The sequence below is a fragment of the Schistocerca piceifrons genome, chromosome 6 (genome assembly GCF_021461385.2).
Source record: "Schistocerca piceifrons isolate TAMUIC-IGC-003096 chromosome 6, iqSchPice1.1, whole genome shotgun sequence".
In the NCBI taxonomy this organism is placed as follows: Eukaryota; Metazoa; Arthropoda; class Insecta; order Orthoptera; family Acrididae; genus Schistocerca; species Schistocerca piceifrons.
The window spans coordinates 489,960,378-489,979,764 of record NC_060143.1 but is presented as its reverse complement, the minus strand read 5'-3'; the positions used below and the strand labels follow the sequence as shown (position 1 = coordinate 489,979,764).

General features: G+C 39.0%; 1 protein-coding gene across 1 annotated transcript; it reads left to right on the top strand.

Annotated features, from left to right (window-relative positions):
- The first annotated feature begins 1,668 nt into the window (after window positions 1-1,668).
- On the top strand, window positions 1,669-19,387 carry LOC124802760 (alpha-ketoglutarate-dependent dioxygenase alkB homolog 6). The gene is made up of 5 exons (XM_047263752.1): window positions 1,669-2,103; window positions 18,311-18,487; window positions 18,640-18,747; window positions 18,831-18,944; window positions 19,034-19,387. Exons 1-5 carry the CDS (start codon window positions 2,074-2,076, stop codon window positions 19,295-19,297), a joined length of 693 nt encoding a protein of 230 aa, XP_047119708.1. The 5' UTR covers window positions 1,669-2,073; the 3' UTR covers window positions 19,298-19,387.

Here is a 19,387-nt window from a genome sequence, read left to right as displayed (position 1 = left end):
CTGATTTAGGTTTTCTGTGATTTCCCTAAATCGCTCCAGGCAAATGCCAGGATGGTTCCTTTCAAAGGGCACGGCCGACTTCCTTCCCCGTCCTTCCCTAATCCGATGAGACCGATGACCTCGCAGTCTGGTCTCTTCCCTTAAAACAACCAACCACTCTGCCAAATGCAGGTGCCACTAGAATGCTAGAACTGTTGTAGCTTCAGTTACTTATGAATTCTCAGTAACACCAGTTATAACGCCTCCCTTGAAACGAAATGTTGGATTAATATAAATATTATCCAACTGTAAAATACATTTTCTTTCCTCTTTGGGCAATCTGGCTGCTACAGCCTTAAGAAAACGACAATACTTGACTTATTTTCTGCTGAAATGTTTATAGAAGCAATAAGTTTTTGGATTTGGTTTGGATGTTGTAGATACAGAAGACAGTTTGAACAAAGAGCACTGTATGCTGCACTGGAGTGTTCAAATATTTTAAGATAGAGTATAGAAAGATATTGGCCTAGAACCTCTTCTTTTTCATACAACATAGCATAATTTTTTCACACAGAAATTTACACAAATGCCGTTTCTGTTGTCATCAGCAAAATTTTGCTCTACATATACAACACAGTCTCTTACTTTTATGACACAATCATGCTCACAACTTTCACCAGATGTTTCAATGGTTACATACCTCTACTTAATGTTCTCTAATTGTGACCACAGAGTTATTTTCAGGTTTAGAGACACTGTCCATTTCAAATCGTGGGTACTTACAGTATTATTGCCAACACACACCTGAATACACATACAATTGTCAATCTTTATACTAATTACATTTTTGAAATGCCTTCCACTGATACCCTATAGAAACATACAGAATCTTTAATCACAGCACGGCATCACAAGTCACTTTGCACAATTCTACCTATAGTTTTACACAAATATGTAAAACTTTTAATAGGCCCTAACATCTTCTGCAAGCCACTCTTCATTCCTGTTACGAAGATCTTCCTCTTGCTTTCGTCTGGATATTTTCTAGAGTCAGATTTGGACAGTTTGTTTAAACACTGCTGTAGATTGGCGAAAATTCTTGGTATTGCGCCGTCTCTTAATTTTAGTGGAGCTCTTGGGCATTTCTTCTTGTTTCCTAGCACATCTTTAAATATACCGTATCAATGTTTATTACATCCATTTCTTCGAAATACTTAGCACAGACCACAGATCTCTTGGAAGGTAATCAGTCTTTTCTCAGAATGGCTTTTAACCGTTCTTGATGCATACCTGTATCTGTAGGAAATCGGAATACCGTTATATAGCTTTTATCGCCACTGGATCTGTAATTGCTTGAGCATCCTGGGACACAACACTTGTCTATCATTTAAAAAATACCATTAAATTAATGGTAATTCAATAATTCACATTTCCTGTAGATAACAAACTACTCTTCACTAACATGTTTACCATGTGACTTTACTCTTACATTACATTTACACTTCGTTTCTATAAGAACATACCAGTCATAAAACTCACCTTTATAAACAGACCAGCGCTCTATGGACGCCTAGAGTAAAAGTTTTTACAAAAGTAGAAGATTTCATAGCAAACGAAGCCAAACCTTCACAATGCGCGCAGAACTGCACAGTTCAGTAGACCGCCTTCACAGCGTTGTCACTTCTCAGTTCTCATTCCTCCGGTTTGCGTAATCTGTAAAGAGAGCTATGGCTATGCGGTATGGACTGGAATGTCTCGATCTAACGCATTCGTGTGATCACGACCAGTCCTGGCCGTAACTCAAACGAAGCTACTCTTCCCGGGAAACTAGCGTGAAGTCATGAAGTGAATTGATGCTGAAGTTCCGTGAAGTGTGAATCGACCTTAATTTGGCGTTTTGGATAAAATCTCTGCCTTGTTTGTAAAATATAAACACCAAACACGTCTGCCACAATGTTACACATGTTTGTTGTTTGTATTAAGAAACAAAAGGAAGGATGACATATAGGATTAGATACATATTGACGCCCTGGTATCGCACTGGATCTTGTACATGATAATGCATGTTTTGAGATAGCAAGGAACTGAGGTGAAATGGACTATCAGAAATACAAGATTGAGAAGGTACAGAACTTGAATCAGTCAGTATTGCATTAGATGACTTGGAATAGCCCAGTGATAAACAAACCGAGTAGCTAAGTTTTGTTTTTGACAACTTGTGATATATATTGTTGGTGTAAAGTTTCGTAGTGTGCACGTAAGCCACTGGACTCGTCTTAAATGAGGAAACAAAGTAATTCTATAGATTTAGAATTTTCGATTGTTAACATTACGGAGTTACAGTTACACATTTCAGAAATATCTGCAATTCTGTCAAATTATGGGACTTGTTCTTATTATTTAGCCGTTCCCTTACCGTAATTTCGCAGTACTGATTGCCGTTGTTAGAGGTTACTATTTGAAATTACAATTTATTTTGCTTCAGACATATTGCACAAGTATAGGGGAAGTAATACCTATGCTTTCATTGATGTACAGATCTCGCCTCTGTAATCTAAATACGCTATTGAAACTTTAAACTTCGGTAACCATGTGGATCAAATTAGGCGCGGTAGGCTACGCCAAGTTAATAAGGCTTTGCATGGTTTTGTTGATTGTTTATTTGTATGTGTTGCATTGCACATATTTTCTAACAACTAGAATTTTTAGTGGATGAGGATGCGTTGCACATTAAAAGCATAAAAGCCAATTCACATGTGTACATGGAAAAAGTATAGATAAAAATATAAATTCTTAAAAAGTTGCTACGGCTAAAAAAGTAAAGCAAAAACGGAAACAGCTCACATTGTGAGATATATTTCCCCTTCTATTAATGATTAGTGCACAGAAAGAACAACTGTCAGTGAGCCTCCCAATGTATTCACCAATCTTCAGAATTTTAACAGCATTATCGTCGTCGTGCAGCCGGCTGTTTTGGCTGAGCGGTTCTAGGTGCTTGAGTCCGGAACCGCGCGACCACTACGGTCGCAGGTTCGAATCCTGCTTTGGGCATGGATGTGTGTGATGTCCTTAGGTTACTTAGGTATAAGTAGTTCCAAGTGCTAGGGGACTGATGACCTCAGATGTTTAGTCCCATAGTGCTCAGAGCCATTTGAACGTCATGGTGCACATCATCTCTGTTCTATCATCTGACTTCACTGAAGCTGGATGGCCAACCCATGACACTTGTGCTAACTAAACTAAACTGCAAATACACAGCTGATCGTCCTTTTGATAATTCTATCACAAATGGAAAAAAACACAATATCCTATGACTATAATATCAATTAATCACTATTGGAATAGGCCAACTCCTGCAAATACCTGGGTGTAAAGATTTGTAGGCATGTGAAATGGACTGATCACATAGGCTCAGTCATGTGTAAAACAGCCAGTAGATTTCAGTTTATTGGTGGAATGCAAAGGAGATTGCTTACATATCACTCATGTGACCCATTATGGAATTTTGCCCAAGTGTGTGAGAACCATACCAGATATGACTAACTGGGGATATAGAACGTTTGCAGAGAATAGCAGCACAAATGGTCACATATTTGTTTGACACATGGGAGAGGGCCACAGAGATGCTGAAGAAACAGCGCTGACAGACTGATGAAGGTAGATGTAAACTGTCCTGAGAAAGTCTGCTTCCAAAGTTCACGAACAGCTTTAAATGATGATTCTAGAATATACTACAACCATGTACTTATCACTCACATAGGGATCATGAGCACAATATTAATTACAGCACACACAGAGACATTTGAACAATAATTCTTCCTGCTCTCATTATGTAAATGGCATGAGAAGAAACCCTAATAACTGGTACCATAGGGTGTATCCTCTGCCACACACTTCACAGTGGTTTGCAGGGATTAGATGTAGATGTAAGGAACACAGCCAAATTAGTGATCCCCAAGAACATGCTAAACTACTGTTCTGTAAGCTACCTCTGGATTCTTTCAATGAACCTCACTTCTGGTATATGTTTTATTTGCAGTGAGTTTTATGCGGACAGTCTCCTTAAATCGCTCCAAATGCCTTTTTACAAATAGTTAATAGTTTTGTAATCAGACTAAAAGGGATCGCTCCACCTGTTTAGACATAGCACTTGATACTTGTTTTTGCTGAGCATCACCTGTGAGACCTTGCACTAAGCACAGACAGCATAACATAAGACCAACACACGAGACATTTCATATAAGGCCCCACACCATGTTGTCTGCTTCCACCATGCAGTAGCACTACCCAAGTGCTGCTGAAGTACTGGGTATCATTCATGTTTTTCTTTCGCCGTTAAAATATCTTTAAGCCAAATATCTCACTACACAAATTTGGGACCACTTTATTACAATGTAAAAACCATTTTATTTGTAATGATAAGCAATACCAACAATTTCTGTTGCCACTAGGCATCATATAAAACATGCACTGAGCAGTATGTTTTTAAGCTTACTCCATTGATAACATTACAAAATAATTTAGCATTTATCTGCTGAAACACCGGATGAAATGTGCCTGATGCCTCATAGTAGGGACTCTCTCTTGCATTACTACCCATAGCTACTTTCCCATGTGATGATTTTTCCCCTGTTATGATGAACATCCTGCATTCGACAAAGCAGGTCGAATTATGTGTGAATGTACTTTGTTTAATTGACAACAGGGTTATTCCATGTCAAGTGGCCCAAGGGCCCCCGCTCGACCGTCTCAAATTTCGATGAAATTTTTACAGGATGTACATATAGACCTTACACGAAGCACTGCCAAATTACAGCTTCATAAGTAGTATGGTGGGGCCACCAGCCACCTTTTCGCAAAGGCTCGTTTTTTTGACATTGCGACTGAAATGAATAAATGATCAGCTTTGTTTTACCATTGTTCAGGATCTAAGAGACCTGTCTTGCTGAAACTCTGTGATCCTGTTCAACTTTTTGGGTACAATAGCTTAGTTGTAGTACAAAAGGCGAAGCTATGGTAAATTCATCATAGTGTGCTATCAAAGTGGCTCATAAATCTTGTTGTACCAAATTTTGACTATACTTAATTGCGTGTTATCTACTGAAAGAATAACTTTCTGAAGATGACTGCAAGCTGTCAGCATGTCATAAAGCTCTGCAAGTGGCATCCAGATTACTCAAATAATAACTGAGTTATCTGAGCTCACCTTGTCTGATCAGAAAAAGTTGTTTTTATTTTGGAGACAGACCAGTTTAGTGTCAACAGTGTTTAGTGTCAACAATGGAGTTTAGTAACAAGCTTCAACAATCAGTCTGAAGCACACTATTGTGTAGTGAAGAGTGTTCAGATGTTGTGTGTGCCTATTTAAATGATGTAAAGTGTGTTGTCATTACTGGATAAACATCTTTTTTCAGTAAGTAAAAATTATTTCAAGGTGCGGGGTGACTCTTTAGAAATGTTTGTGAGGTTATTTATTTTTTTCTATTGTATTCTCAAGGAATTTCCCATTATCTGTGATTGTTTAATATTTTTCAGTTGAAAATATACACCACTTCCACTTTATCTAATATTGAAACAACGGCAATTGGAAGCATAAATGTAATTGTAGTGTAATGGATATCAGTGGGGTTTCAGTACCATGTGTCATTGGTTCTTCAGATAATTCTACATGTCATCTGAAAACATACACACATCAACAAGGCTTCATTCTACTCAAAGAATTTTCAGTAGAGCAAAAGGAATTAATAAACTAAAGAAGTGAGATATGTCTTACTGAAAATGCACAAACATGTTTTCATCACAAAGCAATACTTTTGGACAAATATGACTTTCTACAGAGGTCTGTTAATCCTTTTGGTGCAAAGAACCATTCTGTTAAAAAGGGTTGACGGATTGTCAATGTGGAAACAGCAAAACAATTGCAAGCTGTGACTAAGAGCTAATGTGAAACCTGGTCAGATACCTGTCCAACTTGCAGAAAACAATTTTTAGCAGTGAAGGCAGAAAAACAACAGTCAACTTCAAACCAGTCAGAGTATGAAGCATATCCAGAAGTATCAATCAACTCAAGTCTAACTGCTTTGGGATCTCCCCTCTAAAATTTCAGAGTGTATCAAAAAGGGATGTGAAAGGTTATGTAAAATGAAAAATAAGGCTCAAGAGGCAATTGCGAATAACATTGCTGCTGCTGGAGGATTTGCCCCAAAAGATCTTCAAACACCTAGTACAAGCAAGACAAGTCCTGATTGTGCAGATTATAAGCAGCTGATTAAAGAATTGAGAGAGAAGTTGCAATTGTCAAGGCAGCCTGAAAAATTGCAAATACTGACATAAATACCACAATGCTGGACTATAAAAGAGACAATGCAAGAATCTGGTGTTTGAGAGAGGATGGTAAAAACAGCTAGGAAGTTGCAGGCAGAAAAGGATACATTAGCTCTGCCAAAGAACAAGTTTGGCAAGAAGATGCCGTAAAAAAAAGAGTTGTAACATTTTTTTTTCAGAATGAAGAGTTAAGCCGAATTTGTCCAGGCAAAAAAGATTGTGTATCAATTAGAATAGAAGGAAAGAAAGTTTTGATGCAAAAATACCTTCTTCTGAATAATTCGAAAGAAATGTTTGCTGCATATTGATTTCAGCATGGGCCTGAAATTGGATTTTCCAAATTTTGTGAATTGAGGCCATATTGGTGCATCACTGTGGGTGCTGCAGGGACCCACTCAGTCTTTGTTTGCACTTTGCATCAAAATGTGAAACTGATGCTTGCAAGCACTCCAATTAAAGAAGATTATAAGAGTCTGACTGCTAAAACAGTGCGTGATTTGGAATCCAAAGACTGCATGCTTAATTACTGTGAAATCTGTCTGGGAAAAGAACTACTGGAACAGTTTTTAGAAAGTAGTTTTGAAGACAGTGATCCAGATGGTACCATTGAGTTCAAACAGTGGGTGCCCACTGACAGAGGTACATTAGAAACCAAGCAGATGACCACCGAGGATTTTATTGAAGATCAGATTTCAAAAATTTACAGGGTTATTACAAATGATTGAAGCGATTTCACAGCTCTACAATAACTTTATTATTTGAGATATTTTCACAATGCTTTGCACACACATGCAAAAACTCAAAAAGTTTTTTTAGGCATTCACAAATGTTCGATATGTGCCCCTTTAGTGATTCGGCAGACATCAAGCCGATAATCAAGTTTCTCCCACACTCGGCGCAGCATGTCCCCATCAATGAGTTCGAAAGCATCGTTGATGCGAGCTCGCAGTTCTGGCATGTTCTTGGTAGAGGAGGTTTAAACACTGAATCTTTCACATAACCCCACAGAAAGAAATTGCATGGGGTTAAGTCGGGAGAGTGTGGAGGCCATGACATGAATTGTTGATCATGATCTCCACCATGACCGATCCATCGGTTTTCCAATCTCCTGTTTAAGAAATGCTTCTGCTTTAGCCTTTTCCATAAGATTTTCCAAACCTTCGGCTGTGGTACGTTTAGCTCCCTGCTTGCTTTATTCGTCGACTTCCGCGGCTACGCGTGAAACTTGCCCACGCGCGTTCAACCGTTTCTTCGCTCACTGCAGGACGACCCGTTGATTTCCCCTTACAGAGGCATCCAGAAGCTTTAAACTGCGCATACCATCACCGAATGAAGTTAGCAGTTGGTGGATCTTTGTTGAACTTCATCCTGAAGTGTCGTTGCACTGTTATGACTGACTGATGTGAGTGCATTTCAAGCACGACATACGCTTTCTCGGCTCCTGTCGCCATTTTGTCTCACTGCGCTCTCGAGCACTCTGGCGGCAGAAATCTGAAGTGCGGCTTCAGCCGAACAAAACTTTATGAGTTTTTCTACGTATCTGTAATGTGTCGTGACCATATGTCAATGAATGGAGCTACAGTGAATTTATGAAATCGCTTCAATCATTTGTAATAGCCCTGTACAAACTTTCCACTTATCATTATGTTGCAAAGCACCAGAGCAAGCACCTAAAATGCATAAAAGAAAGCTGTAAGCTAACTGAACCGATATTATTAATGGACTTCGCTAAAATTTTTTCCTTCATTGTCCAGGATGCAGCTCAAGGTTTTCACTGGAATAACAACCAAGCAATTTTGCACCCATTCGTTGTGTACTTCAGAAATAACTCGGACATCAGCTGCTGTATAATAAGTGAACTCCTGAAACATGATGCAGTTGCTGTTCATGCTTTAATAGTGAAATTAATAGAAGATCTAAAGTGTCTCCTTGGAAAAATCACACACATTTACTACTTCAGTGATGAGTCAGCAGCGCAGTACAAAAACTTCAAAAATTTTCTGAACCTCTGCCACCATCAAAATGACTGGAATGTCAGCTGAGTGGAACTTTTTTGCTACAAGCCATGGAAAATCTCCATGTGATGGAACTGGAGGAACTGCAAAGCACCTGGCAGCAAGAGCAAGTCTTCAAAGACCAACTGAGGACCAGATTTTGACACCAACTGATTTGTTTAAATACTGTACAAAGAATATCAGAGGAATCCAATTCATTTTTGTTTCAAAAGAAGAAATTGAAACATTAAAAACTGAGCAGGAAGCAAGATTCAAAAATGGCTGCACAGTATCAGGAACAAGAGAGAATCACCATTTTGTGCCATTAAATGAAAAGCAAGTGTGTATTAGAAGAGTATCCAAAGAAACAAATTTTTTTGTGGCAAATGTTGACCAAAGTCAAGCAACAATTTCATTCAGAAATATTTCAGCCTTACAACCGGCCCAATATATTGCCTGTATGTATGATGGAAAATGGTGGATTGGTAATGTGTCTGAAGTTTCAGAAGAAGAAAATGATGTTTTAGTCAGTTTCATGCACACCAATGGACCTGCACATTCGTTCTATTGGTCAGCTAGGCAGGATGCTTGTTGGATTCCAAACCAACACATTATTTCTGTCTTTCCAGCTCCATCAGCAACAAGAATAGGCTGACATTATAGCTTGTTAGAATCAACTGTAATTGCTATTAGTAACAAATTTCAGCAAATGAATTAAAAAGAACTGAAATATTTGGCTTGTGAACCATAAAGAGTATGACTGGTATATGTATTTTTTAATGTAATATAAATGTAAGTTTATTTGTTATGACAAGATTTATGGGCCACTTTGATAGCACACTATGATGAATTTACCATAGTCTGACCTTTTGTTTTACAGCTAAGATATTTTACCCATAAAGTCGAACAGGATCACAAAGTTTCAGTATGGCAGGTCTCTTAGATTCCAAGTAATGGTAAATCGAAGTTGAACGTTTATTCATTTAAGTCGCAATGTTGAGAAATGTAATGTAATGAAAATATAAGTTTATTTGTTCTCAAATGCAAAGTCACCAAAAGAAAAACAACTATTTCTGATCAAACAAGGTGAGCTTTTTTCAATGGTGCCGAGAAAAATCAAATTTGAGTGATCTGATTTGAGATATGACCGTTTGAAAGTGAGCCAAAATTGACTGATTAAATTTTTTAGCACACTTTGAACTTCGGTAACTCATTTATTATTTGAGCAATCTGGGTGCCACTTGCAAAGCTTTGTCACATGCTGGCAGGTTGCGGATAACTAAAGTATTAGCTTCATAAAGGTACTCTTTCAGTAGATACAAGGCAATAAAATATAGCCAAAATTTGGTATGAAAGATTTATGAGCCACTTTGATAGCATACTATGATGAATTTATCATAGTTTGACTTTTTGTACTACTACTCAGTTATTGTGCCCAAAAAGTTGAACAGGATCACAGAGTTTCAGCAAGACAGGTCTCTCAGATCCTGAACAATGGTAAAACAAAGTTTATCATTTATTCATTTCAGTCACAATGTCAAAAAACGAGCCTTTACAAAAAGGTGGCTAGTGGCCCTACCATAATACTTATGAAGCTGTAATTTGGCAGTGCTTCGTGTAAGGTCTGTATGTACATCCTGCAAAAATTTCATCTAAATTGGAGATGGTCAAGTGGGGAGCTTGCCTAAATTTAGGCCACTTGATGTGGAATGACCCAACAGTGAGGAATTATATAAAATGTCTTCCAGAAGTTCTGGAATGCATCATTAACCTGAGCACTGCTAACGTCTGTAATTCTTACTGGAAAGCTATAATGATGTGTATTCTATGTCACAGTGTGCCAGTCTGTATATGGCAAGCATATTCATGTAATGTGATGTCGTGCAATTTGTAGAGTTGCCTCTTTCGCTGTGAGTTAAAATTCTTAAAACTACCCTGCTTTTAACTACACAGTATTAAAATTCACTGTCTTACCAAAAGAAGAGAAGCACCCAGAAGAGGAGGAGAATTGAAATCAAACTGCATGGGTTGAGAGGTTGTGATGTTACTTCAGTTACACGCATCAAAAAAAGTTTTGCATCACCCCAGTTCCCAGAAATCCTGAAGATAGATGTTGACTGTGGGTATTGTATCACAGACACAGTCCCTTTGACTGGTTAGAGCTGTCACTAAACCCACACAAAAATGTGAACAGCCATGCATGAGCAGCGCCTATTACACGGAGAGGGTCCGACAGCCTATCAGTTCCAGTCATTCCACCAGGAAGGAGGTACACGGCTCATAATGTCTGTAGTTCAACCATGGCTAGACGGTCAATAATGTGGTTTGATCGAATCCGCATTGTTATTTTGTGCCAGAAAGGGTTCTCAACAAGGGAGGTGCCCAGGCATCTCGGAGTGAACCAAAGTGATGTTCGGACATGGAGGAGATACAGAGAGACAGGAACTGTTGATGACATGCCTCGCTCAGGCCGCCTAAGGGCTACTACTGCATTGGATGACCACTACCTACAAATTATGGCTCAGAGGAACCCTGACAGCAATGCCACCATGTTCAGTAATGCCTTTCATGCAGCCACAGGATGTCGTGTTATGACTCAAACTGTGCACATAGGCTGCATGATATGCAACTTCGCTCCCAACGTCCATAGCGAGTTTCATCTTTGCAACCACAACACCATGCAGCGCGGTACAGATTGTCGGAGATGTGTTTGGAGGCAGCCTTATCAGGCTGAACACATTAGACACACTGCCCAGTGAGTGCAGCAAGGTGGAGGTTCCCTGCTGTTTTGGGGTGGTATTATGTGGGGCTGACATGCGCCGCTGGTGGTCATGGAAGGTCCCGTAACGGCTTTACGATACGTGAATGCCATCCTCCGACTGATAGTGCAACCACATCGGCAGCATATTGGCGATGCATTCATCTCCATGGATGACAATTTGCACCCCCATTGTGCACATCTTGTGAATGACGTCCTTCAGGATAATGAGATTGCCCAACTAGAGTGGCCAGCATGTTCTCCAGACATGAACCCTATCGAACATGCCTGTGATTGAAAAGGGCTGTTTATGGATGACGTGATCCACCAACCACTCTGAGGGATCAGTCTCAAATCGCCATTGAGGAGTTGGACAGTCTGGACCAACAGTGCCTTGATGTACTTGTAGATAGTATGCCATGACAATTATAGGCATGCATCGATGCAAGAGGATGTGCTACTGGGTATTAGAGGTACCAGTGTGTACAGCAATCTGGACCACCACCTCTGAATGGTGGTACAACATGCAATGTGTGGTTTTCATGAGCAATAAAAAGGGGCGGAAATGATGTTTATGATGATCTCTATTCCAATTTTCTGTACAGGTTCTGGAACTCTCGGAACCAAGGTGATGCAAAATGATTTTTGAGGTGTGTATTATAAAACTGAGTCAAATTTGCAAAGAACTTGGCAGTATCAGTCCACTTGTCGGTATGACGCTGCACCTCCTCTGGTGTGTATGATTGCACTGATTCGGCTGGAAAGGCTGTTATAATACACTGTATCCTCTCCTGAGCCACCTGGCCCGCAACTGTTGTAACTAGTTGTTGATATTCTGGACACTGGCAATGGGACAGATTTTATGTCCGAGCTGGTCCCACACATTCTATCAAGGACAGATCTGGGGTCTTGATGGCCATGGAAGTACCGCGATGTCACACATACAGTTAATACAGTCGTGCCATTTGTGGATGAGCGTCATCATGTCAAGAAAGTCACTATCATACCATCGCACAAGAGGTAACTCTTGAGGGTGAAGGATAGCCATGATGTACTATCAGAGATCCCTCATTGACCATTAGTAGTGACCTAAAGTGGTATTCAATGGCTCTTTGCTCTGTGACACCAGGAGTAACACTGCTAGGCATCTCCAAAACACTGGAGAATGGGACTTTACCAATGCTGCCACCATTCTCATCAGTAATGATTATTCAGAGTAGTGCAGAACTGCAATTCCATTGATGAACACAGTGTGACTCCATTCATCAGCAGCTGTTTGTGTTTTGGTGGTAACGGCAGTGTATGCAAGGGGGCCTAATTCCCTAGCCTAGCTCTTCTAGTCTATGACCAATTGTGCAAGATTGCACAGAATGTTGCAGGGAGTCCATTAGATGTTCTTGGGTGGCAGGTGCAAATGTGAAGGACTTAGAATGTGCTTGGTGCACAGTATGGTAATACATGGTTGACTGGAATCTTGACAATGAGTATACCTGCCCTCATATTCGGGTGCAGTCCAGCTTTGGGCCAGTCACATCCTCGTGCTCACAAATATGGTTGTTGTGAGATTCAACGTGCCAGTCAAACGGAGATTGACAAAGAGGCCCCTTTTGAAGTCTGTCAGGTGCTAATAACTCTGTCCCACACAAGTACATGACATCTCCATGTCGCTGGCAGTGATCATTCAACATCGTACACTGTTAATGCCCCTTATATACCCTACAGGTCCGAAACAACACTGATGCACTCTGATGATTGTTCTAGCTGTCACAGGAATTGCAGCTCTAGTCATTTATCTATGTACTGATGGTATGTAAGTTACAATTACATCCTACTATATCTTCTGGAGGTAATTCTGTGTCAATTCAACACAGCACTCAACCCAACATACTCGGATTTCTTTCAGATTTAGTGATCCAGATAAGAGATAGAAAACTACCAATTTGCAGAGTTATATGACAATTGTGAAGAAAGCTACAGGTCTGCAAAGTTGAAAATTGTGTGACATTTGCATGCATATCTCAAAACACCCTATCTCCAGCTTTTCTGAAAAAAATATATTGTATTGCTCCAGTATGTTACTATAAACATGGTAAACAATAAGATGGCACGCCAGTGGCATCATACCCAAAAACTTATTTCATCTACATTAATACACTAGCAAAATGCAGTAAGTGTTTGTGTATCAATTCTTTTTATTTTTTTATTTTTATTTATTTATTTATTTTTTTCCAGAACAGCATCCAATTGCAGCTACTGTTATTCTGACCAATTGGTGAACATTTCTTGTGGTCGACAGCCAATTAGAGACTTTTATTTCAACCCAATCATCATTAGCTTGTTTCATGGATGTATTCAACCTGCAGTCTATAGTTGTTTTAGTATTTAGTAGCAGTTTGCAAAAAAAGTGGATTTCACATCAAAATTGTATTGTTGCAATCCACTTAAAGAAGAAGGCACACAAGAACACAGAAGAATTTGAGGAATGTTCAGGAGTGGATGGTAAAAAAGTGTACCAATGTATTGGTAAATGGAAAAATTTGCAGCAGATGTAGAAACCAAATATCAAAAAACTAATCCGTACCTGCAAGTGATGTCTCAGCTGTGCTAGGTATTCCACAGAAAATTTAAGTGAGGGTGAAACAGCATCATATCTGGCACATGATTCTTTAAATACTACCCTTCAGTATATAGGTGAATCTGCTGTGAAGAAAAGAGGCTTCAGAGTGAGGTAAAGTACTCATAGCAAAAACTGTAAAAGGTTGCCTCAATGTTGGAGCATATTTACGTGACACAACTGGAAAAAAAAGAGTAGGAAAGAAATGAAGAAAGAGAAATCTCATAGCCTGGCTGAAAGATAAGTTTCACAATTCAGACTCTGTGTGACAAAATACAAATTTTGACAGTACTTCCAAAGATCTGGAGTATAGGGAAAACCTTCAAAGAATTTTCCACTTTGGATTACACAGTTTGAAGAGAGAAACAGTAGGTAGCAGAACATGATACGCTAATGACACAAGACCAAAGCCACGTAAGACATTGTGTGGGAAAACTGTTCAATGTTTAAGTAATTTTTGCTGTGATCATCATGTGTGCTGTGTGATACCAGGAAGAAAAGACTTATGTGTCTGTAAAAGAAAATTGAATTAGAGAACACAAGCAGAAGCAGCTAGTGTTGCACAGTCTGGAGGAATTATATGCATATTTCACATATACATGCCCAGATGTAAATACTGGATTCTCAAAATTTTGTGAGTTGCAACCAAAAATCACTGTGTTCTTACAAATGCCAGTGTGATCCATACTGTTTGTCTCTGTGCTTCACACCAGAATTTTAAGTTAAATGTTAGCACACTGGACTTGCATTCGGGAGGACGACGATTCAATCCCGTCTCCAGCCATCCTGATTTAGGTTTTCCGTGATTTCCCTAAATCGCTTCAGGCAAATGCCGGAATGGTTCCTTTGAAAGGGAACGGCCGATTTCCTTACCCATCCTTTCCTAACCCGAGCTTGTGCTCCGTCTCTAATGACCTCGTTGTCGACGGTACGTTAAAAAACACTAACCTAACCTTTAAGTTAATGACTGGAGGGTGTAGCCGGTTGGAGTGGTCGAGCGGTTCTAGGCGCTACAGTCTGAAACCGTGCGACCGCTACGGTCGCAGGTTCGAATCCTGCTTCAGGCATGGATGTGTGTGATGTCCTTAGGTTAGTTAGGTTTAAGTAGTTCTAAGTTCTAGGGGACTGATGACCACAGCAGTTAAGTCCCATAGTGCTCAGAGCCATTTGAACTGGAGGATGTAAAGTGAAAGAACTAACAAAGTGTGAAGGACACAAATTACCAACATACAAGCACTGTGCAGCATTTGTTTAATGGAATCCTGCACTTGCAGCATGTTTCTTAGGTGCATGTCCCTACTGTCCAAGTGTGACAAGACTGACTGATTATCTGTTTGGTACAAACAGCATTAATGAAATTACATATAAGTGTTGTTTAAGAACAGGCAGGGAAGTTCTAGAGATTGTAACAAAATCAGTGTATGATTTCAAGAAGTTTTTTTGCATCAAGTTTACAACAGCTTCTACCACATTCATTTAATCACCCAGCAGCAGTCACATTTCTTTAAAATCACTAAAGAACTCAAAGCAAGTGACTATCTTGTTGTTTGTGATTTTGAACAGAATTACACCTTCGCCATTCAGGATGAAGTATAAAGATTTCATGGGAATAATTCAGAGGTTACAATTCACCTATTTGTTGCTTACTACAGAGAGACACATACTAATGAAATATACCACGTGTTATATGTGGAAGTATCTGACTACCTCCAGCATGATACATTGTGTTTGTACCGGGTCTGTTCGAAAAATTCCAGAACTGTGTTGTCAGAATTTTTCTGCACTTATGTTCTATTTATTGTGCATGGTCTCCTTCAAAATACTCTCCTTCACAATTGGTACACCGCTTCCAGAGCCGTTCCCACTTCTGGAAGCAGTCTTGGTATGCCTCTTGCTGGAATGCATGAAGTGCCATCTGTGAACTTTCTATTTTGTCTGTTGTTGCAAATCTTCGTTCTTTCAACAGGTTTTTCAACTGTGGAAATAAAAGAAAAAGTCCACAGGGGTCAGGTCTGGAGAGTACGGAGGATGAGGCAGCACAGTGATTTCATTGTTTGTGCAATAGTCATGCACCAACAGCAATGAATGTGTGGATGCAGTGTCGTGATGCAAGAGCCATGAATTGTCTTGCCACATTTTGGGCTGTTTCCTTCTCACATTTTCTTGTAGGTGTCGCAACACATTCCAATATTACCACTGATTAACAATTTATCCCTGTGGCACGAATTTGTGATGAACTAATCCTTCAAAGTCAAAGAAAACTATCAGTATGGCTGTGGCATTTGACGTGACCTGATGAGCTTTTTTCTGATCATGGAGAACCTTTCCCGACTCAATGTGAAGATTAAACCTTGGTCTCAGTATGACTTAAGTACTCATACTGTAGGCTTCCTGCATCATTTGGTGTGTTTCTGTAAAGGTTTTCTTGAATTTCACGCAAAATTTAAGGCAGACATGTTGTTCCTCTAACTCTGCCATTTCGAAATTAACAAACTGTGTGACACAACTTTCTACTCAATACAGCACTAACAATAACTAACAGACATACAACAATGAAACTTCTGGCAGTTACACATCAAACACAGGTCTGAGCAGGGATGCAAACCACATTTCGCTCCAGCACACCGTTGGCGCAAAATTACGAATGTTACAGAATTTTTTGGACAGACCTCGTATTCTGTCTAGTGTAATTTTATTAATTTCTTAAAATGTCACTTTCCAACTCCAATGCACATTTATTACTTTTTGGATAGATATGCTGCTCAGTACAAAAACAGAAAGAATTTCAAGAATCTGTCATACCATCAGGAAGATTTTTATGTTTCAGCAGAATGGCAGGACGCTTTGATGTTTCAGCAGAATTTGGTACAGAACACAGTGTAGGACCTTGTGAGAGGGTTGCAGGGATTTTAAAGAGATTAGCCACACTTGCCAGCCTCTTGCGACCTCATGAAAACCATACTTTGATACCACATAGTTGTTTCAGTGGTGCAAAGAAAATATTCCTTCATGTGTCTTCCAATATACATCAGCTTCCCATCATGATGAAGATATTGTCAAGATGAAGCAAAATTTCAAGTATATAAGAACAATTCCAGGCACCCAGAAGCTTCATTGTGTAATACCTATTAACAAAAGTGTAGTAAAAACAAAGGGATATTCTGCTTCTTTAACAAGCAGAAAAGAGAGTCAGTGATTGCTGTGGTGACTGAAATGCTGTAAGACATATATGGATTTGTTGCCTGTATGTTTGAAAGTCACTGGTGAGTTGTGTATGTATTGCAAACTTATGAAGTATAGGCCAGTTTCTTGCATCTGCATGGACCACCTCCATCATTTGTGTTTCCTGCCAAACTTGACACTTGTGTTATCAGAAGATGTGACATTCTCACAAAAGTGGATCCAGTGACACCAACTAGAAGGATGTACAGTCTCTCTGCATCAGATGAGGTGAACATTAACAATTTAAATGGAGACTTGTGAGAGGAGATTTTACCACATTTCATTGCCTTTTCATTCAAACTACACTGTAAAAGATTCATAACAACACTAAATAATATAAACATATTTTTACATAACATTATGTATAAATTGCACTTTTTAATAATTTGGGTTTCATATTTATGTGCTACCTCCTGCATTTTGATAGTGTACTTATGCTGACAACATAAATTTTTGAGTATGATACCTTTAGTTGAAATCTTGATATATGCTGTGTTTATAGTAACACATTGGAGCAGTACATTATATGTTTTTCAAAAAAATTGAAAATGGGGTGTTTTGAGCTATTCAGTGTTAAAGGTTAAGGTCAATGACCTTGAATGTGAAAACGCTTAGAAACCTGTGTTGCATATCAGCAAATCATGTTTACTCATTAGCTTTTCAATAATACAAGTTTCATTGCTGTATCTCGAATAGAACCAGAATTATACTCATTTATGTTGAGACAGATGCATATAAATTTCACACAATTTTCAAACTCTGGAGACCTGTAACTTTCTTCACAATTGTTGCGTACCTCTAAAAACTGCTAATTTTCCATCTTTTATCTGGGCCATTGAATGCACCAAATTTGAAAGAAATCTGAGATGGTCAGATTGAAAATGTCACTTTTCTGCATGGAATTGACATGGTATTACCCCTCGATGCTTCACTTTTTTGTCAGGCAGTGTACCTCCTCACTCTTGCATGCGAGAGTATACGGTTAATGCCATCTAGCAATTCAGCATTTAACTGCAATTCCGTACCACAATTTAAAATTAATAACACTTTGCATTTTAAATAGTATTATTATGTTACCTATCACTTCTACATCTGTATCAGACATTTTCTTATCCTGAACAGTTACACCCAAAATGCAAGCTACAAAGGAAATGTGCCTTTCCAATTAGGCAGTAGAATGACCCCTGCAGGGCTCTATGTCAGCAGTGCCACACTATCTTACTTTGCAACATTTTTTTTCCATGAAATTACTGTAAATTTAGAGCTTAATGTGCCAAAGGGATTTACTGCTAGTAAATGAATAAACAAATTAACTTCACATTGCTCTTAAATTGCTGTCAATGAAAGTGGGACATCTACAGCTGTGTTCATGATAAATACACAGCATTTAAGTAACATTCAACATTCTGATATTTGTAGATTCCAGGCACAGTATACTACATTCCTCAGTTCATAACAGAGGAGGAGGAGAGGTACATTATAGAACATGTTGATTCTGTACCAAAACCAAAGTGGACCCAGTTGTCACACCGTAGACTTCAGAACTGGGGTGGTGTTCCTCATCCGAAAGGAATGATTGCTGAGAAGATACCAGATGTAAGTAGGCAAGATTGGAGTGGTTTCTTTTTCCAGAGTAGTATGGAATTTATTTAGACAGTTAACTCAAACCATTAATGGAGCTGGTATCATACTGTTAACAGTGTTGAAGTAAGTTACAAACTTTGTTAATGCTGTTGATCACTTTTCAGTGGTTAAAGAAATATATTGATAAGATAGCCACCCTGGGAATCTTTGAAACTGAGAAGTGTCCAAATCATGTCCTAATAAACGAGTATCTCCCTGGACAGGGGATAATGGTAATGTATGACACATTTAATTTTGCACTGTAGGATACCTTATAATTTGTGAACATAACATTGTACTTAACATCTTTCCTCAGCCCCATACTGATGGTCCTCTGTTCTATCCAACGGTTACAACAATAAGCTGTGGCTCTCACACCCTTCTGGAATTTCAGCCTTCTAAGAGTGAAGACTGCCAGGGAGCATCTGTGGTAAGTCCATTTAGAGGAAATCAATATTTCTTCTCTAATAGAGTTTGAAGTCAACAATTACAGAGAAAATTTTCTGTGTATTTCTGTAGCAGGATGATGCATCAAAGGGTCCAACATTCTCTCTTCTTTTGGAACAAAGGAGTTTACTCATCCTGCAGGATGAATTATATCACAATTACCTTCACTCAATAGCAGAAGTTATGGATGATCATGTGACAAACAATATTGCAAATCTCCATGTGTGTTCAGGAAATTATGTTTTGGGAGAGAAACTTACTAGGGGCCGAAGAGTTTCTCTGACTATTCGTCATGTTCCCAAGACAACGAAGTTAAAGATCTCAGTAGGCAAGTGACACTGGATTCAATATAAGCTGAAGTGTGCTCAAAAAATATTTGTATTACATTTACTTTACCAAAATAAATGTTTGTACATTTTTTTATGA